Source organism: Leopardus geoffroyi, chromosome A3, assembly GCF_018350155.1.
Source record: "Leopardus geoffroyi isolate Oge1 chromosome A3, O.geoffroyi_Oge1_pat1.0, whole genome shotgun sequence".
NCBI lineage: Eukaryota > Metazoa > Chordata > Mammalia > Carnivora > Felidae > Leopardus > Leopardus geoffroyi.
Genome location: NC_059336.1, coordinates 90,722,423 through 90,743,995, shown reverse-complemented (window position 1 = coordinate 90,743,995; position 21,573 = coordinate 90,722,423). Strand labels below are relative to the sequence as shown.

The following is a 21,573-nucleotide window of genomic DNA, read 5'->3' as shown; positions in this document are numbered from 1 at the left end:
CTGAGGTGGCCCAAGGGCCCGCGAGGCATGCTGGGACCGCTAGCCCTTCCGGGGCGCCTCAAGATTTCGGGTGCCGGCACCCTGGGCGGATGCCCGAAGACTCCACCTTCCCAGGAGCCCCTGCGGCGGGGCGCGAAGATGGCGGCCGTGGTCGAACAGCCCTAAAGCAGCAGCGATGGAGCCTTCCCAGGCGCTGGGGCCGGAGCGGCTCTTTGACTCGCACCGGTAAGAGCCCTGGCGGGAAGAGGTCGGCTCCCGCATCCACTACGGCCTTCGGCGCCCGATCACCTCGCCTCTCGCCCCCAGGCTCCCGGGTGACGGCTTCCTGCTCCTCGCGCTGCTGCTCTACGCTCCCGTCGGGTTCTGCCTCCTCGTCCTGCGGCTCTTTCTTGGGATCCACGTCTTCCTGGTCAGCTGCGCTCTGCCAGACAGCGTCCTTCGCAGGTAACACCCCAGGGATTCCGGGAGGTCAGGGCTGGGCCCGGCCCGAGGCCGTGAAGTCACCACTGCCTGCGTCCCCAGGTTCGTGGTGCGGACCATGTGTGCGGTGCTGGGGCTCGTGGCCCGGCAGGAGGACTCGGGACTCCGGGATCACCGCGTCAGGGTCCTCATTTCCAACCACGTGACACCTTTCGACCACAACATAGTCAATCTGCTCACCAGCTGTAGCACCGTGAGTGGGGGGCGAAGCCGAGAGTGCCACGGGGCAGTTCCCTGGGGCCCAGCCCAAGGCTCCCCTTTGCCCTCCCAGGTTTCCCTTGGGGACCACGAAATACTGAATCTTACCCCTAATCCCGCTTCTCTACCCCATATGTCAATTTTTCTCACTTCTCAATGTTCCTTTTTTGCTTTCTCTTTTTTCCATTTCTAGCCTCTACTCAATAGTCCCCCAAGCTTTGTATGCTGGTCTCGGGGCTTCATGGAGATGGATGGGCGGGGGGAGTTGGTGGAGTCACTCAAGAGATTCTGTGCTTCCACGAGGCTTCCCCCGACCCCTCTGCTGCTATTCCCTGAGGAAGAGGCCACCAACGGCCGGGAGGGGCTGCTGCGCTTCAGGTGGGTGAGCACAGGTATGGGTCTCCAGCTGGGTAGGTGGTCAGGCTTGGGGGCCCTTGAGTTTTCACAGTTTTCAGCCCTGCCCTCTCCATCCTAGTTGATTTCCTTTCTGTTCACTTTTAGTTCTTTCCCCCTCTATCTCCTTATTCCTCATTTATCTACTTGTACAGTTTGACAGTTTTCTGTTCTAAGTAAGGCTGGCTAGAATCCCATCCTACTTTCTCTTCCCTCTTCTAGTTCCTGGCCATTTTCTATTCAGGATGTGGTACAACCTCTTACCCTGAGAGTCCAGAGACCCCTAGTCTCTGTGGTGAGTGTGTGTTGGACAGGGAATCTCTGGGACTTGGAGGGCAAATTTCCCATTCCTGGCTGAGGCTTAGACCTCCCTTCATGCCCTTCCTTCAGACCGTGTCCGATGCCTCCTGGGTCTCAGAACTGCTGTGGTCACTTTTCGTCCCTTTCACCGTGTATCAAGTAAGGTATTAACTGTCTTCTTTTTTGGTGCTGGGAGAAGCTCACCTCTTCCTTGAAGAGGCTGCCTCTTCTTGTCCTTTTGCAGATCTTTTAGTATCAAGATTCTATCACAGAGGCAGTACAAAGTGTTTACTATCTCCCCACCCTAATCACAACTGTTCCATGAAACGAAATATCAAAATGGGGAGAGGGTGACAGACTGTACCCCAGGTGCACTCAACATGGTCCTGGATTTTTTTATTTTTTTATTTTTTGCAGATGGCTCCGTCCTGTTCATCGCCAGCTAGGGGAGGGGAATGAGGAGTTTGCCCTCCGTGTACAACAGGTGGTAGGGTACACAGGCAGGGTGGAGGTGGAGTTTTTCCTTAAGACTAGAAGGAGGAAGTCTTGCAACCTTAACACTTTCAACCTTCCAATTCTCCCTAGCTGTTGGCCAAAGAATTGGGCCAGACAGGGACACGGCTCACTCCAGCAGACAAAGCAGAACACATGAAACGACAAAGACACCCCAGATTGCGCCCTCAGTCAGGTATATGGACTCTGTACACAAAGTTTTTTGGGGTTTTACAGCCTATTGTGATTTCCTTCCTATTCCTTGCTAGTCAGCCTCTCCTTCCTCCCAGTTCTCCACTCACCATGTTTCGGATTTCTTTTTTGCAGCCCAGTCTTCTTTCCCTCCCTCCCCTGGCCCTTCTCCTGATGTGCAGCTGGCAACTCTGGCTCAGAGAGTCAAGGAGGTTTTACCCCATGTGCCACTGGGCGTCATCCAGAGAGACCTGGGTATGGGAAAGGGTAGCCTCACACAGGAGACAGGCACAGAGAGAAAAAGTGGGTGGTGAGGGGAGAAGTAGAGCAGGGAAACAGACTCCCTTCTTTCTTCCTCTCTCCCCAGCCAGGACTGGCTGTGTAGACTTGACCATCACTAATCTGCTTGAGGGAGCTGTAGCGTTCATGCCTGAAGATATCACTGAAGGGACCCAGTCCCTTTCCACAGCCTCCGCTCCCAAGGTGAGACCCAGGAAATGGTTAGGTACAGGACTTGGGTGGGTAGGGGCAGTCTTCATACTCCCTTTCCTTGATATCTCTTTTTTGATCCTGAGACCCTAGCACAGTGCCTCTCTTGCAAAGTAGGCATTCGATGCGTGTTTTATGATGATGACTTCGCAAGCCCTCTGACATTGTGATCACCTCAGTTCCCCAGCTCTGGCCTGGTGACCCCTCAGCCCACAGCCCTCACATTTGCCAAGTCCTCCTGGGCCCGGCAGGAGAGCCTACAGGAGCGCAAGCAGGCACTGTATGAATACGCGAGAAGGTGAGGGGCTTAGAGGACAGTGGGCAGGAAGGGGTAGGTTGGAGAAAAGTGGTAATTATAGGGACAATATGACAAAGCCCACACAATGTCTTCTTTCTATGTCTCACAGGAGATTCACAGAGAGACAGGCCCAGGAGGCTGACTGAGCACAGGATGGCACCCAGAGCCGCAGGACGGAGACTGGGGGCAGCCCTCACCCAACTTACAACAGGCTGGAAGGGTGGGTGGTAAAAAGGGAGGGATGGGGCTCCCCCCAAAACCACATTAAATTCAGGGTTTTCACTCAAGGTATATCTGTTGCCTCTCTGGGTCTCAAAAACCTACTGAGCAGGTTCCTTTTTCCTTGGTTTGGGAAGAACATGGGTGAGAACCTCCTTGTGGGTTTGTGGGAGGTGGTTGAAATCACCTCTTCGTGTCAAGAGATGAGTGATATTAAGGAAGTATAACTGAACGAAAGACCAGCAGCCACTGGACCCTAGCTTGGGTGTTCAGCTCAGCTTTGTGAAGAAACAGCTTGCAAAACTTCAAGTCCCAAGATGCCTTTCACTAACAAGTACGATATACATTGTAGAGTACACATGCTCAGTGTGGTGTCTGGAACCTGTTTTCCTTATAGGCTTCTGACAGGTTAAATAAGGTGGAGCAAATGGCCCCACCCCAAAACCAGTCTAGGGTTCCCATTTAAGCCCAGCCCCAGGGTGGAGCCGGAATTTACCTTTGTACTTCACTCTGGTCTGGGTTGGTGGTGACTGGCTAGGTGTGTCCTGAACTGGCTGCCATCCTGACACGTCTCAGAGCTGCAAGCAGGTTTGAATCCAGGATCCTTGTGGCCCTGTCGCCGCACCCCCCCCCCCAATTCTTGTCCCCTTCTTCTTATTCTCTATCCTTTTCCTCTCAGAGCCTTCCCACAGGATACCACAATTCCTGCTGCCCTGGAGGCCCCCTATGTTAGTCACAGGATTTTTACTACCTGACTACAGGTTAATAGTCCACTTGTGATAGTACCTCACTTTCAGACTCCGGTCTCCGCGGTTTTGTAGCAGGCAAGAAATGCTGGGAAGGATGGACCCCAGTGCAGTATCACCTGAGGGTACAGGTTAGGGATCAAGGGTGGGAAGATGGTGTAAGTCATTTCATACGAAGCCTTAATCACTGCCCTGCCTTCTGTAGGTACTGCCAGTCAGCCACCATGGCCTCTCGGCTTCTTGGGCTGGCAGAAGAGTCTGGCCCAAGCCCCAGGGAGTCTGAATTGGCTGTGAACCCCTTTGACGGGCTCCCATTCTCTTCCCGCTACTACGAGCTTCTTGAGCAGCGCCGGGCCTTACCCATCTGGGCTGCTCGCTTTATCTTCATGGAGCAATTGGAGAGTAGCCCCTCGGGAGTGGTGTTGGTGTCTGGAGAGCCTGGCTCTGGCAAGAGCACCCAGGTTGGGGGAGATTCTGGGAGTAGAAAAAAGGGAGGGGCTAGAGAACTGGTCCTTCCACAGGCAAAGTGGGGGTTGGGCTGCATGGGGTTATTGGGGAGGTGGTCAAAGGGAGACCAGTTAGACTGACCCCAGGGTGGCTGGTGAAAGACCAGGGAACTCCCCAAATGAAAGTGGCCACAGCGCCTCAGCACTTCTGACTGAAGTCCTGCATCTTGCTGATTGGTTGTCCTTCCTGTCCCTACCCCAGATCCCTCAATGGTGCGCAGAGTTTGCATTGGCCAGGGGTTTCCAGGAAGGCCAAGTAACTGTCACTCAGCCCCACCCTCTGGCAGCCCTGAGCCTGGCCCTGCGGGTTGCCGATGAGATGGACCTAACTCTGGGTCATGAGGTTGGATACAGCATTCCCCAGGAAGACTGCACTGGGCCGGACACCCTGCTCAGGTGAGGCCTCTTGCAGGCCTGACCCAAATCTAATTCCCCTCACCCAGTAGAAACAAGCCCAGCCCTCTGACATCTCACCATACACTCCCTCAGCCCAGTTCACCCTTTAAATCATGCATGACACAATGCTGAATGAAGCCCTTATCCCCAGCCAGGGACCTCGGACACTCAACCTCACCCTCATCATGAGTCCCACTCTCCCAACTGGAGTACACCTTGTGAACAAAATGTCATCAGTAGGGTTGTGGGTCTCGATACAGGTTCACGGTATTTTTCTGACCTTATAATCAAAAGCCTAGCCCCCTCCCCCAACAGGAAGTCACTCCCCTGGACTCCTGGAGCTGGTCACTGCCCACACTGACTCCTCCCACTGCCAATGTCAACAGGTTTTGCTGGGACAGGCTGCTTCTACAGGAGGTGGCCTCAACCCGGGGCACAGGAGCCTGGGGCGTGCTGGTGCTGGATGAGGCTCAGGAGCGGTCAGTGGCCTCGGATTTGCTCCAGGGGCTACTGCGAAATGCCAGCCTGGGAAACCTTCCAGGGGACTCAAGAGTGGTTGTGGTTACTGACCCTGCCCTTGAACCTAAGCTCCAGGCCTTCTGGGGCAATCCTCCTATTGTGCGTGTACCCAGAGCGCCTGGTGCGTGTCCCACTCCTGTATACAGGGACACTGTCCCTACTGATCGAGTGGAAGCTGCCTGCCAAGCTGTGATTGAATTGTGTACGAAGGAGACTCCAGGAGATGTGCTAGTATACCTGCCCAGTGAGGAGGTAAAAATGGGCTGCAGAAGGAGATTCACATGTATGCCGCCTTCCTTTCTGGGGGAGCAATGCTTGTTAGGAACATTGGAGTTATAGTATTTACTATGTTGGGGTCCTTAGGAAAAACTCAAGGACTTCAGGGTAAAGAGGTCTACCACCCCCTTCTTGAATCCATGTTAAGGAAGAGACTGTGGTTCAGTAAATTCCTGAAATTATAACACCCCCAACTTTATGAGTATGTGCATTTTTTCAGAGCGAAAGACCATAGCTTTCATCAGTTTTTCAAAAGGGTTTGTCACCCAAAAAGGTGAGAACTGCCTTAATGCCCCACCCTTCTCTTCAGGAAATTTTGCTGTGCTGTGAATCCTTGTCCAGGGAGGTGGGGCCCTTGGCTCTCAGAGGGCCTCCACCACGAGTGCTGCCCCTTCACCCAGGACATGGCCCAGCTGTTCAGGCTGCATACGAGGACACAGACTTGGGTGCCAGAAAGGTCGTGGTCACTCACTGGCTGGCTGACTTCTCCTTCTCCCTCCCTTCCATCCGACATGTCATTGACTCAGGACTGGAGCTTCGAAGTGTGAGTGAGAGAGATGAGGGGGATGAGGGGGCTAAAGATAGAAGTGGCCCGCTCTGATCTGTCTTGGCCTTGGTTGGGGGGCGGTGACAGGTGTACAATCCTCAGATCCGAGCAGAATCCCAAGTGTTGAGACCAATCAGCAAATGTCAGGCAGAGGCAAGAAGACTCCGGGCAAGAGGGGTCCTACCAGGTAAGAGCCTTTGCCCTTCTGAGATCAAACATGAAAAGTCACCACACACAAACTCTGAGAAATCTAAGGTGGCCTTCTGTCCCAAATCTTTTCTCCCCTCAGGATCCTGCCTCTGCCTGTACCCTAAGTCCTTCCTAGAACTAGAGGCGCCCCCACTGCCCTCACCCAGGGTATGTGAGGAGAATCTGAGCCCCCTGGTGTTACTACTAAAGAGGAGACAGATTGCAGAGCCAGGGGAGTGTCACTTCCTGGACCGGCCTGGTGAGCACCCCTCCTGCCCAAGTCCTGCTGCCTGACCTCCAGGCTCTCCGGGCTCTCCAGGCTCTGAGACTTCCTGCCCTATAAGCCCTGTTTCCTCACCAGCTCCAGAAGCACTGATGCAGGCCCTAGAAGACTTAGACTATCTGGCAGCTCTGGATGATGATGGGAACTTGTCAGACCTGGGAGTCATCCTATCAGAGTTCCCCCTGCCCCCCGAGCTGGCCAAAGCCCTGCTGGCCTCCTGCGAGTTTGACTGTGTGGATGAGATGCTCACCCTGGCCGCCATGCTCACTGGTATAAATCACTTCTGCCTCTGGCTCTTGACACCACTTCAGTCCTTCCCAGCTCTTTCTGATGTTCTGGTGCTCCAAAGGCCAGCCCCATCTCCTATGCTTCCCTTACAGTGCCCAAAATCACAGCCTTAATCACTTATCCTTCTCCTGTCTCATTAGCCTTTTCCCAATGCTGGTTCTTGCCTCCAACATGCTTAAATCTCTCCTATTATTACTAGAGCTCCACACCCCTCTCCCTCCAGACTCTACTCCCCAGCAGCTATACAGAATAACCTCTGTCCCAGTCTGCCTAGTGTGTTCCTGCCCACTGCATCCCAGCCTTAGGCCCGTAGCAACCCTGACAAGTCTCAGCTCAGCAGTGACCTCCCACCCCACCCCCCAGGCCGAATCCACTAAACACTTCTGAGCCCTTCCTTGCTCCTTATGACCTTCTGACACTTGAAAATGCCGATCACTCCCACCTTGAAACTGCCCGCTCCCTAAGCCTCTGTGACCTGCTTCTCTGGGTGTTCATCCTACTTCTCTGGTCATTCCCTTCATCTCTTCCTGGGCTCCTTGTCCTCTGCTTACCCACGGTAAATTAGACCTCCAAGTTCCATCCTTTCCCCTTTTGCCTTCTCATTCCTTGAACTCTCCGAGCAAGTTCATGCACACCCATGGTCTTTAGTGCCATCTTTACACTTAAAATTTCCAAACCTTGTATCTCCCTGCCAATATCATTCTTCTGAATCTTCGATTTATATATCCAACTCTTGATGGACATTTCTACCACAATTGTCCACAGTATCCCAGCCCAGAGCTGAACTCAAGCACTTGCTTAAACTGTTCCCTCACCACCACCACAAAAGCATGCCATCGCCTCTGCAGCTCTACTACCATCATTCTAGACTAATATTTCTCCGGGTTCTTTCATTTTTATCCCCTAAATGTGTGTGTTTTTTTAAATTCATCTGTTTGTCTCCAAACTCACTATCGGTGCCAGTGTTAGATCCTCATCCCCACTGAGACTGGATTCCTTTAGCCTTCTAACTTGTCAAGTAAACTTCTTCAAACACGTGGACTCTCTTACTTCAAAACTCTTCTCCAACAGCTACTCTTTACCTTCCAGATAGAATATAAACTCATCAGCACAACACATCCAACCTCTCATGACCTGGCACATACCTGCCTCTCCAGCTTTATCTGCTGCCACTGTGCCACACATGCCATTCTCTCTACCCTTACTAAGTGCTTGCAGTTCTCCAAACAGGCCACATTACTAACGTCTGTGCCTTGCCATGCCCACAGTTCAGACTCTCTTCCCCTTTGCCACTGAGCTAATTCCTAACAAAACTTCAAACATTGGCCCACACACCTGTTGTGCTGATCAAGCTTGCTTATGTCTCCCACTAGACTCTAAACTACTTGAGGGCAGAGACTCTTTCATTATTTATGTTCACTGTCTAATAAAGTTTATAGCACCTAGAAGTTATCGATGTCTTTTGAATACATTTCCCAAAATGACATTTTACACCCTTTCACCCTTCCTTCTATACTGCTATCCTCTCTCATTCCCCAAAATGACCTTCCTTGTTTCTGCCTCCAGCTGCCCCTGGGTTCACCCAGCCTCCACACTGTGCAGAAGAAGCTGCCTTGCGCCGAGCCCTGGAACACACAGATGGTGATCACAGTTCTTTGATCCAGGTGTATGAAGCCTTTATACAGAGTGAGTAGCCCACTCGGCATCTTCTTATAAAATCCCAGATTTTCCAAAGAGGGGAAGCAGTATGCAACCAGCTGGCAGATCTCTGTGCCCAGGAGGAGGTGGCCTTTTGACCAAACTCTGGGTTCTCTTGGGGCTCTCTTTGTAGTGGTAGCTGTTCCCTTTCCTCTTTTAGGTGGAGCAGACAAAGCTTGGTGTCAGGCTCGGGGGCTAAACTGGGCAGCATTGTGCCAAGCCCGGAAACTTCGAGGTGAACTCCTAGAACTCATGCAACGAATTGAACTTCCCTTGTCCCAGCCAGCCTTTGGCTCTGAGCAGAATCGCAGAAACCTTCAGAAAGCACTGGTGTCAGGATACTTCCTTAAGGTTAGGGGAAAGAGTTGGGGTGAAGGTCATAAATGGAGCAGAAAGCAGAGGGATCAAAAATTGATATGCCGTCTCTGAAATTGGAGTCCAGATGATCATTCAAAGGATTTTTAAGAACCAGAAGAAATTTTTGAGGCATTGGAGTACAGGGGGCTATGGGAAATGCCATATGATAGGGACTCTAACACCTAGAGATGATGCTTTACTTTTAATACTCTCGCCACCCTTCCTAATTCTTTCTCAACCCCCTTTTCTTTTTTCTATTGTCTTCCTCTCCCCCCCCCCCGCCCCCACCACTCACTCCCTCACTATCTTTGTTTTTCAATGAGGTGGCCCGAGACACAGATGGGACTGGAAATTACCTGCTCCTAACACATAAGCATGTGGCCCAGCTCTCCCCATACTGCTGCTACCGAAGCCGCCGGGCTCCAGCCAGACCTCCATCGTGGGTGCTTTACCACAATTTCTCCATTTCCAAAGACAACTGCCTTTCCATTGTTTCTGAGATTCAACCACAGATGTGAGTTCCCTGACACCCCTCCTACGTTGCCCATTCCCCTTCTAGGGGCCAAAATTATGGCTGGGGAGTTAGAGAGCCTTAAGGAGAGGAGGATATCTTAGTGGTTTGTAATGACATATGATTTGAAGAGGCAGGGTTTGTGGACAGAATGGGAAGTTTAAGAATCTGTATTACAAAAAAAAAGAATCTGTATTACAAGAGAAGATACAGAAGTCATCTTCTGATTGTGACTCTCTCTGTCAGGCTGGTGGAATTGGCCCCTCCATACTTCCTTAGTAACTTGCCTCCCAGTGAGAGCAGAGACCTCTTGAACCAGCTGAGAGAAGAAATGGCAGATTCTTCAATAGAAAGTGAATCCCCCTCCACCCAAGAGTTTGGAGATGCCTGTGTCCTGCAGTGACCTGCCTAAGGAATGGAACTGAGCTCATCTCAAGGCATTAGATCCCCCTCAGGCTAGCACTAAGGCAGCCAGCCAGATTTAGAAGGCCAAAGGTTAGGGTCAAACGTAAATCCTGGAATCTGAGACTCAAGAAATGGTGGACCAGGAGTGGAGAGAATTGGGAAAGCCACAGTATACATAAGGTTGGATCCTTTCCTTAGCCTTCTTCTATTTATTGGAGAGTGACTGACATGTCACCACCAAGCCCCCAAATTATGCCAAACCCATCTTTGTGTGCTTCATTTTAGCCTATAAAAGTTCTTTTTCTATGTGTCAAGTTTGAGTTTTGTTCTGCAGCAGCATACACAACATCCATGAGTTAGAGATGACACAATATCATCCAACTCCCCCCACAATATCCTCTTGCCTGGTTCCCTCCTGTGGTCAAGATTTGGTGCTGTGACTGACCTAGCTGTCACTACCCTAGAACATGAGCAGTTTGACAACAGTTGGTCTCTGACCCTGCCCAAAGCTCACTTCCCTCTGTCTTACTGCTGCCTCTAGGGGAGGAAGAATGAGAGTGCTGTAAGAAATCAGACAAAAATCTTCCCTTTTCCACATACAACTTAGATCCTGCTCCTTCTTAAACCTCATGGCTGTTGCAACCATCCCCAAACTCTTAACTTTCCATCAATAAGCTTCCCAGCAGCCCCTGGCCCACTCACAAGCTAAAGTCTTTCTAACAACTTCAGGGACATCATGCTTTCCTTTCTTTCCAGCTGAGTGCTCATTCCCTTTTCTTCCTTTGAACTATTAACTTTGATATCCTCCATCATCTTGCACATTGTAAATGTGTTTGTAGAAATTGGTAGAAAGAAAGATTTAATCCTTACAACTCTGCTTTTTTCTCCTCAGAGTGTCCTCCCCTTGGAGAGTCTATCTGTTCTCATCATTCTATCTCCACGTCTGCGTAGATGTCAACCAACCTCCCCCAAAAGCACTTTTCCAGAATGTATTCTCTTTAGGTCTGGCATTTAGTTTTGCCTGCAGAGTTATCTTGCTCCAGTCTTTTCATTCCTCTTTATTATCCACAACACCATTGATCTCCTGGTCCTCTACATTTCCAACCTTGGAATTATCTTTGATTCTTCTCAGATATCCCTACTTATTTGCCAAATTCTGCTCACCCTAACTCCACAGGGCCCATTAATTTTATCCACTGCTCCCCCCTCTCCCCTCTCTGTCCCCATAGGACACCAGAGCCAGATTAGTGACTGTGTCTTTCATGGGGTGTATAAGCATCCGTCTTGCCTGCCGCCCAGGCACGTTGTGAGGCTCAAGGAGGAGGACGGAGTCAGCGGGTTGAACACACACGACAACATGAGGTTCAAAGTCAGGAAGGTATCCTTGGCGATTATTTTACAGTTGAAGAATGAGATGCCCAGTGTGGATAACCCTCTGGTTCCTGTCACAGTCAGTCAGACTCTCACCCTCCAGCACCTCCTCCGTTATACCACTGTCATTGGTGTCTTCTTTCCTTCCATCACATCTTTGGTACAGGCCCAGGCAGTGCGTGCTAGCTGCCGCCGTCCCATCCCAGCACCACCTTGAGCTTGCCCTGTGGGTCCAGAACCCCAGCACTAACCCACCCTCGGAAGAATCCGTAGTCGTCAGAAGAGCAGCTCCCATTGGCCAGCCCTCCCCCTCCCCTCACCTCATTGGCTACCATACTGCAGGTCCCGCCTTCTCGGCTCCTCGGATTCCAGCTGGGGTGCAACCACAGTTGACTGGGAAATGGCGGGAAAGGCCACGTCTAAGCACGGTGCTAACGTGCAACGCTAGCCTGGGAGCCGGCAGTGGCCCAGGAGCCCTCGACGATAGCCTCAAAGCCAGCCCTTCCTCACCAGCTCCGCTACTACAGAGCCACGGCATGGTCAGCCGCGCGCTCCGTGGCCCTGAGCCCGGCGCTCCACGCGGCGCCTCGGTCCGGAAAAGAGCTCTCGGCGGGTTGGGCAGGCGTCGTTCACACCACCGAGGCGAGCCCAGACACGGAAGCCACCTTGTTGTCCTCGGCCCAGGGCTGTAGGTTCTGCAGCGCAAAGAGCGACGAGTTGTGCAGGCAGAGTGGGTCGGGGGGCAGCGGCGGCCGCAGAGGCCGGGGTAGGGCGTCCTGCTGCAGGTGCAGGAGCAGCCGGCCCGCGCGGTGCCGCTCCGCCTCGCGTTCCTCCGCCGTCTGGCGCCTGTGAAAGTCGAGTCGCGGTGTCAGGCCAGCCCTCGCCCACCCCGCGCCTCATCGTCACCGCCGGGCCCGAGGTGCCTCACCCGCCCCGCGCCTCACCGCCACTTTGACGCCACCCGCCAGCCGTCGCGCGCCCCGCGCCTCACCGCCACTTGGTGCGCCGGTTCTGGAACCAAGTCTTGACCTGTGCGTCGGTCATGCGCAGGGCCTTGGCCAGAGCTGCCCTCTCGGCCGAGGCCAAGTACTTCTGGCGCAGGAAGCGCCGCTCCAGCTCCAGCACCTGCGAACGGGAGAAGGACGTGCGCGGCTTCTTCCGCTTCGGAGGGGTCCGGTTTTGGTAGGGGTGGCCTATGCGGCGCGTCCCGGAGAAGGGCGAGAGTGCGGCTACAGGGAGGAAGAAAGAACAGGGCAAGGTTTTCAGGGCAGCCCTTCCAGGTGCCCCAGGCTCGGCCTCGCATCAGCAAAGGCCTCCAGACAAGAAAGGGCCTCGGAAGAAATGGCCCTCCCCCTCTGCTAAGGAAGAGACGGCCCCCGGAACTTCATCCTTCCCTCCCCTCAGTGTGGACTGTGGCCTGCAAAGGAGGGCGCGGGCATCGACGGCAGCTCCTACCCCATCGTCTCTCTTAAGCAGCGCGACCACGAGACACAAATTGGGGAAGGATCGCCTGGGTTGATCCGGGCGGGGAGCGTACGGGGAAGTTGAGTTGGAGCAGAACGATCAAAGACGAGGAAAGGGGGTCAGTGTGGGGCAAGACGCTGGAGGGTCGGGCAACCTCACCCGTGAGCCGGTCCTTGGCAAAGCGGCGGCCGCTGTCCATCCAAGGGAAGGTGAGTCCCGCTAGGCCCCCGGCTCCGCCCAAGCCAGAGGGTCCAGGCACCGCAGGGGCACCTCCCGCAGGCGGCGGCACTGGCAGCGGACGATGCGCCGGGACGCGGATCACGCCACCTGGGCCCATGCCGGAGCTGCCAGGTAGGGGGGCCAGCGATCCCGCGGGGCCGTAGCTTGAGGTTCCGTGAAATCCACCCGAGAACGCCACACTCTCCCCATGGCCCTGGCCCGACCGACCGGGGCCTAGGCTGCTCCCGGGGGGTTCCGGGCAGCTCAGGATCTGGTCGATGCCAAAGCTGATTGGCTCGTGGTGCGGGAGGTTGTGCGAGGCCAGGACCGCCGGCTCCATGGGTCCGGGTCAAGGAGGACCGCAGGAGGTTTGGCGGTTGGGGAGGGCGCCCCAGGCAACTCTGGGAGCCCAGCCGCGGAGCGCTGGGGGCGACGGCCTCAGGGGCCCGCGGAGCTGGCCGCAGCGGGTCCCCGGGCCCCCCGGGAAATCTTCATGCCTGTGCACGGGGAGTAGCCGCGCCCGTGCCGGCCTCTGCCGGGCGTCGGCGCAGGGACTCGCATCCCGGGGGAGCGCGACCGGCGGGGGCCCCAGGAGTGCCCTTGCTGTCTCTGAAGCTCAGATGGACGCTAGGGTGCCGGGGCCTCTGCCCGAGTGCAGGGTGGAGAGGGTTGGCCGGCTGGGGCTGGGGCAGTGACTGACAGATCAGCACTGGGTGGGCAGTGGGGGCTGGGGGTAGGGCAGGGGCGGGGCCGGACCCGTTAAAGGGAAAGAGACGCCTGTTTGTGCGAAACACGGGGAAGAGTGGCGGGAGGGTATGATGGGGGTAAGGGGGAGGTGGCAAGGGTGTTAGGAACCAGGCTCAGCACGGGAGGGGCCTGAGCTTGGGCCGCTGCCCGCTGAGTCAGCCGAGATGCGCACAGCAACTCCATCCTCACCGGCCTCCGCCTTGGGCCTCCTGGGCCTCACCGGCTTCCTCGCAGGTGCCTCCTCCCACAGCCCCCACTCTTCGTCTCTCGATGGGTCCTGCCTGCCAACTCCCGGATTCGTTGTGGCCCCCGCCTAAGTGCCCTCGAAGACCAAATCTCGTTGTGGCTTCCTGGCTGCGATGGGAAGCGGTTGGGGAACAGCGCCGACGAGTTGGAGGCCCGGGAAGAGGACAGGTGTGGGAAGGGAGTGGCAGGGTGCGTCTGGGGGGCTAGGGCGGGCAACAACCACTCTGGGCCAGCTATTCTGGTGCACCTCCCGGCCTCTCCCATAGGGCCCCTACCTCCTTCCGGGAGCGCCAGCAATTGGTGCCCTGTGTTTCTTAGAATTTCGATTTTCTGAAATCGATGTAGAGCGGACCATTGGCCCAAGCCGGGCCAACTCCGGCCGGTGAGAGCTTGGGGCTGGCGTTCCGCCCCCGACAGGGGACCACCAATGCGGGACTCTGCCCCTCCACTATGTGCCTAGGAAGTCTATTCTCACACACTTCTCCCTTCCCTCCTCAAAGTCAGGAGGACAAAATCGCCACAGGCGACACATGAGTCCTCACCGAAGCCTTCGGGGGGGATCAGCCGCCTCATTTCCCACAGACGCTACACCCCACCCAAGCCCTAGAAACTGTGCCTGGAGTGTGTCAGAGAAGGGAGGTGGGGAAAAACTGAAGCCGCTTGGTGACCTTATGACCTCTGGCCGCGGACCCAAGAGCTGGGAGTGTGTGAACTCTGCGTCCTTCCCGGGATGGGACCCGGGCCCGGCGGGCCCCCGCGTCGTAGACCCGCCCCCGCCGCCGCCCGGCCCGGTGCAGGCCGCCATAATCGGGTTAGCTGGGTCGGAATTACATTACCTTCCCCGGCCCGCCCCGGCCCCGGGGGGGCCCTGGCGCCTCCGAGCCGGTGAGACTGGGCGCAAGGAGGGGGGTGTTCCTACCATTCTGCGGCGGGTGGGCACCGATGAGCCGCTTGGTCTGCCTTGGACACGTGGTGGCCAAAGGACCCCGCCCTGCTGTGCCAGCCCTAGCCCCTAGACTCCAGCCCACTCTGGATGCTCCACTCCAGGCTCCAGGCTGCCGGTTACCCGTGTAAGCCGAAATGCCTTCTAAGTCTAGTAAATGGGCTTCCCTGAGAGCACGGATCTTTTCAGTTGATTCTCCAGGATCTCCTGGTAAAAGACTCTGCCCCTCCTTCCTCCCTAGCAGATGGGCTGCAGCCCAGTGCCTGAGGCAGGATGAGGGGTCTTTTCTCTCCAGGGAATTAGGAATGATATTTGGGCATCTGGGCAGGAAGATAAAGAAGAAAAAAAAGGGAGTGGATTTTCCCCCACTAAAGCCACCAGGCCCTGGTGTTCTCAGAAGCCCCAATCTGAAGGGAGTGGACCATGGCGGGAGGCAGGCAGTTGGCATTAATAATATGTAACATCCTCCCCCAATTTCTTGTCCACTTCCACTATGCAGTTTTTTCAGTCCTTTCCCCACCCTGCCAACAGCCCCTTCTGAAAGGTGGGCAGAGGATCCTGCCAATTTGGCAGCTGTGTTGTTATCTTAGTGGAAAAGACAGCCATTATCACCTCCCCTAGCACCCTTTGTCAGCAGTAGAGAGATGGGGCAACTAGGGAGCATGAAAGTTCTGCTGTCCAGGGAAAACCACCGAGACAGCTTGGACTGGATCCCCTGAACGGAAACAGAGAGCCTAGGGAGCCAGCAAAGTAAATAAAGACTCTGAGAGGAACTGGCCTGCAGGTTAGGAATCTGGCAGTCCCTTTACCCACTCTAGGGGGTGGGCCTCTGAGGAAAGGGTGGGCACTAATGTGTCTACAACCAAGCTGAATAAATCCTTCTTGAATGAATCAATCAGAGAGGAAGAGGCAACATCGTGCAGACCTGTATACCTGCTGACTGTTCATCCTGCCTTTTGAGGTCAGCACAGATGGCACTGCCTCCCAGAGATGGCCCAAACGATTCTTGGGCAGGGGAATGGTCACCAACCCAGTAATATATACATATCTTCTGGGGAGTTACAAAAAAAAAAAAAAATTACTGCCTCACTTCAGAAACAATGGGTATCCAATTCTGTCAGCCACAGTCCTAGGAATTTCTCTGCTTGCCTCCACCTCTCTGATCCCAATTCTCTGGGAAAAGTGGTTCCTTTGAGTTTATACCTAGGATGGAGGCCCTGAGGTCAGAACTCCCACCTCCCATACACACTGCTTTGCATCCATCTCCCCATGTCCTACATGCATGCAGGTGGTCCCTAATTCTTCAAGTTGTCAGGCCTTTAAGCTTGCAGCTTCACAGGAAGAGGCACATTCTCAGCCTGTGCCTTTCCTTCCTTTCTGCTTTTTGTGCAGTGTCTTTCCCAGGAGATGGTCCCCACTCCTGTATCATCATTTCTGTCATTAGCTTAGTCCTTCCTACCCCCTGCTGTCTTAGGTCTCTTTTATCTGTACAAGAGAGATTTTTATCTCCAAGAGAGATTCTGTTTTTCTTTTCCCTTGTCCACCCCACCACATACCCACTGCCTCCACTTCCTCACCATTTCTTTTTAAAAATTTTTTTACTTATTTTTAAACTAATCTGTGTGCTCAATGTGGGGCCCGAGCTTACAACCTCAATATCAAGAGTCACATGTTCTACCATCAACTGACCCAGCCAGGCACCCCCTCATCACGTATTCTTTTAACTCACCACAACCTGGTTTCACTACACTCTTTTTCAAAGAGCTCCCATGTCCATATTGAGGACTTCTCTGACATGTTTTACTCTCTGGCTCACCAACTGTTTCTTGAAATGTCCCTTTTGGTTTATGTAATATTGTCTTAGTCTACTTCTTTAGATTTTCATAATCAATGCTTATGTTTTTTCTCCACTGACTTTGGTTTTTCCACTGAAGACTGGGCATTCTCAGATCTCTGACTTCAGCTTTCCCTCTCTCTACATCTGCTCAGGTTTCACCCATTCTAACAGTCCCACCTATTATATCCACCCAGAAAACTCAGCGATCTCCATCCTTGGCTCTGATACTTGTTGTGTTCCAGCCTTTCTGTCCTAACCTTCTGGCCAGTTCTGCTTGCCTTTGCTGCAGCCACCTTAAAGTCCACCAGGCTGGGGGACATGCTCCCTTTGCAAGCTCCCCGCTCACTCCCTCCTATAATGCTTTCTTTTGAAATATTTCAGATACAGCCCTTCCTTTCCATTTCCACTGATAAAACCCTAATCTAGGCCATCATCACCACCACCTATATCCATTCATTTGTTAATCTAGAAAATTTTGATTGAACACCTACCATGCACCAGACACTGGAGATATAGCTGCAGACATAACAGAAAAAAAAAAAATCCTGCCACAACAAAGCTTATGTTCTAATGGGGGAGGCAGGTAGAACAAAAGACAATATATGTTGAATAATAATAAATGCTAAGAAGAAGAAGAAAAAAAAGCAAAGAAAGGGGAGGAGTGAAAGGGTGGGGGTTGTGATTTATCTAAAGTGATCACAGAAGGCCTCACAGAGTAAAGACCTGGAAGAAAGGAGCCATTTGGACATCTGAGCATTTCAAGTTGGGGATAATGCAAGTATATCTTGGTGTTATCTGTGCAACAAACAGTGAGGGGTCCAGCATGGCTGGAGAGACTGAGTGATTTGGAGAGACCATGCAAAGCCTTGAAGGATTGTAAGGACGTGGGCTTTTATTCTGAAAAAGAAAGCTATTGGAATTTTAAGGAAAAGACACCTGATTTTTTAGTTTTATTTTTAACAGGTTTCTTAGGGTAAAACTAACATACAATAAACTGCACATATTTAAAGTGTACAAAAGTGTATGTATACACACATGAAACCACCATAGATAATAAACATATCCATCAACTCAAAAACTTAACTTATATCCTTTTTTATTCATATGGAAACGTGGAAGCAAGGAAAGCAGGCAAGAAGCCACTGCAATCAATCATCCAGAGGACAGATGATGGTATCTTGGACCAGGGAGGTAAGCAGTGGACGTAGTGAGAAGGGGTTAATTAAAAAATCACTAATCTCATCACTTTTTGCTGCTTTATCCACTCCAATTTACTAGAAGATAAATTAGCAAAATATTTCTTTCATAGAATAATTCCCTCCCTTCATAAAAAAAAGGTCTGCTAGCTCCCTATTGCCCTCAGGCTAAAGTCCCAGCTCCATTAGGCCCTGTTTCTATCACTACTCCCACATCCACACCTCTGCCTCTTTCCTATCCCTCTCCCTGGTCAATCCCTTCGAATCTGCCTTTCTTTTCTATTTCCACCACACTTCTTATCCAGGCACCCCACCCCCATTCTCTGAACTGTGACCACCCAAAGTCCCACTTCTTCCAGAAAGCCTTTGGTGGTCTCCATTGGGGTCTCTCCCTTGATTCTCCAACTGCACTTGACGCTAATACTTCACAGTAAACTTATCCTTGGTTTTTAATCCCACTGGAAGTACCTAAGGATGGCTGTGCACACGGTCTAGAGCTCCTGCGTCCTCTCCAAGTACGGGACTGGGCCTATGCTACTGCAGGCGCTCGCTGCTTCAGCGTGTCTATGTGCGGTAGTGTCCTAGTCCTCCTCCCCTCCTCCTTCGGCATCTGCTCTGCATTAGTCTGTCCCAGGCCTCCGCAGGCGCCGATGATTGAATCATCATCATTAACCAGGGTCTGCCCCCCCCCGCCCCACTCGCCGCCACCACAAGCCCCGGCGGCAGGGGAGGATGGTGGGGGGGGGGGCGGGGGACGGAATAAGATCACTACCAAGTCCCTGGGGGTCCCTCCCTCCCCGCCACCCTCTCCGAGACTCCGCAAAGCCCCGAGAAAATCCCGCCGGGAGCCGGGAGAAGGCCTGCCATCCAGATGAAGCTTCGTAACGCGTACGCGTCAGCCGACGAGGGCGACTTTTTGAGGAGAGGACCCGGGAGGGGCTTCTTTAGCGGGGTCGTGGTCACAGGAGATAGACGACCCTAAGCGGCGGCTGGCAGAGACCGCCGGGCCCTTTGGGGTAGAAGGGGATAGTCTTTTCAGGCTCCAAAAGTTAGTCCCGCGGTCGAGTAGGGTCTATTATGATGATTACTACAAGAGGTCAATGAGATAGGACCCCCTCCCCACGCCCCCCCACTCCCTAATTACGGATTGAGGAGGGGGAGGGGCCAGTGAGGCTCAGGTGAGCACACGGGGAGAAAGGGACATGGGCGGGGCCTTACAGAAGGTCAACGAATCCGAAAAGACCTAAGCCCTCGTTGCTGGGCGACAAGTCCCGCCCCGCAGGCGGCACCGGAAGTGGCAGGCCGGGATCAGCCTTTAAGATGGCGTCTCCTCAGGGGGGCCAGATTGCGATCGCGATGAGGCTTCGGAACCAGCTCCAGTCAGTGTACAAGATGGACCCGCTACGGAACGAGGTGCAGGGGCGGCGGGGTTACTGCTGTGGTCGGCTAGCGGTGCGAACTGGGGCCGGCTAGAGGACGGGCGGTGGCTGGCCCGGCGCCCAGTGCGCCTGCGCAGAGACAGGGTGCCCAATGCGCCTGCGCGATTGCGATCGGGTTGCCAAACTCCGAGCTAGGACGCTTGCGCATTGTGCCGCCCACGTCGTGTAGTCTCCCCTGGGAAAGGAAGGTCGGGCGAGTCCACGGGAAGGGAGCCCCCGCTGTGCGCGGAGCCCCCTGCTGGGCGGAGGGGGAGTGTCAGCTCTCGGGAGCTAATCCCTTGCGGATCGTGCAGGGTGCGAGGCTTGGCCTTGGAGTGTGATGAAAGAGGCATTTTCACAGCTGGGAACGCGTATGATTTGGGGTTGGAGGGAATGGTTGGTGACGGGCGGTGTGTCCGCAGGAGGAGGTCCGAGTAAAGATCAAAGACCTGAATGAACACATCGTCTGCTGTCTGTGCGCCGGCTACTTCGTGGATGCCACCACCATCACAGAGTGTCTTCATACTTGTGAGTGCCCTGGACTCAGTCTGGTCCTTCAGGCCCTAGTCTTCACCAAGCTAGTTGCCAGGCTTTTGGCCGCCTGCCCCAACCACCCAGACACCCCACCCAGCCCGTGAATCCCATTCCCAGAGAGACTAAGAGTCTGCTTTTTCCTTCCTGCAGTCTGCAAGAGTTGTATTGTGAAGTATCTCCAAACCAGTAAGTACTGCCCCATGTGCAACATCAAGATCCATGAGACACAGCCACTGCTCAACCTCAAACTGGACCGGGTCATGCAGGACATCGTGTACAAGCTAGTGCCTGGCTTACAAGACAGTGAGTGACCAACCTCACTTTGAGGGGTCTCTGGAGGACTGATGCTGGGTGGCAGCTTGAGATGACAAAGGCTTTGGTGGGAATCATGTAGGTAAAGAGGTTGACAGCCGGAGAGGGACAAAGTATGAGGGAGGGCTAATATTTACTTCCCACACCCCCCCTCCCTTCTAGGTGAAGAGAAACGGATTCGAGAATTCTACCAGTCCCGAGGCTTGGACCGGGTCACCCAGCCCAGTGGGGAAGGTATGTCCCTTGGCAGCAGGAGGGTAAGGTAAACCCCCCCAGAGCATTTCTCCTGCCCAGTTTTGCTCTCTGGGGAAAAAGGAGTATGGAATCTGTGCCACTCTCCTCACTACTCTTTCTTAGAGCCAGCCCTGAGCAACCTCGGCCTCCCTTTCAGCAGCTTCGACCACTCTAAAGCCCACTACTATCGATATGATGAGCAGCTGAGTCTATGCCTGGAGCGCCTGAGGTAAGGGTCAGGTCATGAATTGTCTGATGTGACAATGTCAGTGACCCAAAACCTGGGAGGGGCTTGGTGAGAGGGTGAGCAGTGAGGGGGAGTATCTCTTCCCTTGAAGAGAGTACACCATGGCTCTTGGTGAGGGACAGGGGGAAAGATAGGGCTCCTAACCTGTGTCTGTTTCCCTCCTAGTTCTGGGAAGGACAAGAATAAAAGCATCCTGCAGGTGAGAGGGGCTGAGGGGAGGGCCTCTCTGAGGACTCACCTCCCCATTACCCCTCCCTCACACACCTTGTCCTCTTGCCTTCCCTCCCTATCCCCAGAACAAATATGTTCGATGTTCTGTTAGAGCTGAAGTTCGTCATCTCCGAAGGGTCCTATGTCACCGCTTAATGCTAAATCCCCAGCATGTGAGTATTCCCACAGCCAGTTTTGGGGGGAAAGGGAGGAGCTCAAAGGGAGTTCACAAAGTCTGTAGTGGACCAGGGCAGTTCTTGACCTGAATGAGAGAGGGGTTTCTAAAACTGTCCCCATCTCCCTCCTAGGTACAGCTCCTTTTTGACAATGAAGTTCTCCCAGATCACATGACCATGAAGCAGATATGGCTCTCCCGCTGGTTCGGCAAGGTGAGCCAGGGCTGAGGCAGTCCTCAGGGCAGGGATGTACTGAGGGGGCCTTTTGAGTAAGAATGCTCCCACCGACTGCTTCTTCTGCTTGTTTTCTCCTTAGCCATCCCCTTTGCTTTTACAATACAGTGTGAAAGAGAAGAGGAGGTAGGGGCCAAGCCCCCACCACATCCCTGTCCTTTTCCCTCCCCAGATATTTATGTGAAATTAACTGCGGCTTTATTTTTTGAAATAAAAACTTTAAAAAAGCATCTTTTCTCTTCCACCTATGCGTGCTTTGTTCTGTGTCCTGCTTCCCTTAGAAGTCCTCTGAGTTTCATCATGAAAGGGGGCCTCTCTCTGTCCCTTGCCCCTCAGTGAATTGCCAAAGGAGAAGGGTAGAGGACTCTATACATGTAAAATTCAGAAGGTGAGCTAAGTGGAA

At 53.6% G+C, this 21,573-nt stretch overlaps 4 protein-coding genes and 1 long non-coding RNA gene across 7 annotated transcripts; 3 read left to right on the top strand and 2 right to left on the bottom strand.

Annotated features, from left to right (window-relative positions):
• Positions 1 to 74: 74 nt before the first annotated feature.
• AUP1 (AUP1 lipid droplet regulating VLDL assembly factor) lies at positions 75 to 3,133 on the top strand. The gene is given in 13 exon segments (XM_045446614.1): positions 75 to 128; positions 131 to 225; positions 307 to 444; positions 523 to 673; positions 872 to 1,056; positions 1,294 to 1,366; positions 1,462 to 1,535; positions 1,789 to 1,855; positions 1,957 to 2,059; positions 2,191 to 2,310; positions 2,423 to 2,538; positions 2,724 to 2,842; positions 2,952 to 3,133. Coding segments are annotated over 13 exon segments (1,317 nt in total). The 5' UTR covers positions 75 to 89; the 3' UTR covers positions 2,989 to 3,133.
• A 126-nt stretch (positions 3,134 to 3,259) lies between these two features.
• Positions 3,260 to 10,096, top strand: DQX1 (DEAQ-box RNA dependent ATPase 1). Of its 3 annotated transcripts, XM_045446603.1 has the most exons (12): positions 3,260 to 3,649; positions 4,013 to 4,268; positions 4,516 to 4,709; positions 5,096 to 5,480; positions 5,815 to 6,048; positions 6,139 to 6,238; positions 6,341 to 6,499; positions 6,602 to 6,793; positions 8,378 to 8,497; positions 8,670 to 8,860; positions 9,190 to 9,380; positions 9,624 to 10,096. In XM_045446603.1, the coding sequence occupies exons 2-12, from the start codon at positions 4,032 to 4,034 to the stop codon at positions 9,778 to 9,780; spliced, it is 2,160 nt and encodes a 719-aa protein (XP_045302559.1). In that variant the 5' UTR covers positions 3,260 to 3,649; positions 4,013 to 4,031; the 3' UTR covers positions 9,781 to 10,096. The 3 variants fall into 3 exon arrangements, with proteins under 3 accessions (XP_045302559.1, XP_045302560.1, XP_045302561.1); XM_045446604.1 differs by lacking the exon at positions 4,013 to 4,268; XM_045446605.1 differs by lacking the exon at positions 9,624 to 10,096 and having other exon boundaries at positions 8,670 to 8,744; positions 9,190 to 9,347.
• Positions 10,097 to 10,811: 715 nt separating this feature from the next.
• On the bottom strand, positions 10,812 to 14,192 carry TLX2 (T cell leukemia homeobox 2). The gene is made up of 3 exons (XM_045446615.1): positions 12,777 to 14,192; positions 12,145 to 12,382; positions 10,812 to 11,999 (listed from the first exon to the last, which is right to left on the bottom strand). The coding sequence occupies exons 1-3, from the start codon at positions 13,174 to 13,176 to the stop codon at positions 11,783 to 11,785; spliced, it is 855 nt and encodes a 284-aa protein (XP_045302571.1). The 5' UTR covers positions 13,177 to 14,192; the 3' UTR covers positions 10,812 to 11,782.
• A 3,496-nt stretch (positions 14,193 to 17,688) lies between these two features.
• LOC123580997 lies at positions 17,689 to 19,136 on the bottom strand. The gene is made up of 2 exons (XR_006703553.1): positions 19,024 to 19,136; positions 17,689 to 18,814 (listed from the first exon to the last, which is right to left on the bottom strand). It is a non-coding gene; the product is annotated as an uncharacterized LOC123580997 (long non-coding RNA).
• Positions 19,114 to 21,400, top strand: PCGF1 (polycomb group ring finger 1). The gene is made up of 9 exons (XM_045446587.1): positions 19,114 to 19,218; positions 19,646 to 19,751; positions 19,908 to 20,060; positions 20,232 to 20,303; positions 20,427 to 20,532; positions 20,716 to 20,749; positions 20,847 to 20,933; positions 21,069 to 21,149; positions 21,253 to 21,400. Exons 1-9 carry the CDS (start codon positions 19,126 to 19,128, stop codon positions 21,298 to 21,300), a joined length of 780 nt encoding a protein of 259 aa, XP_045302543.1. The 5' UTR covers positions 19,114 to 19,125; the 3' UTR covers positions 21,301 to 21,400.
• The last annotated feature ends 173 nt before the right edge of the window (positions 21,401 to 21,573 follow it).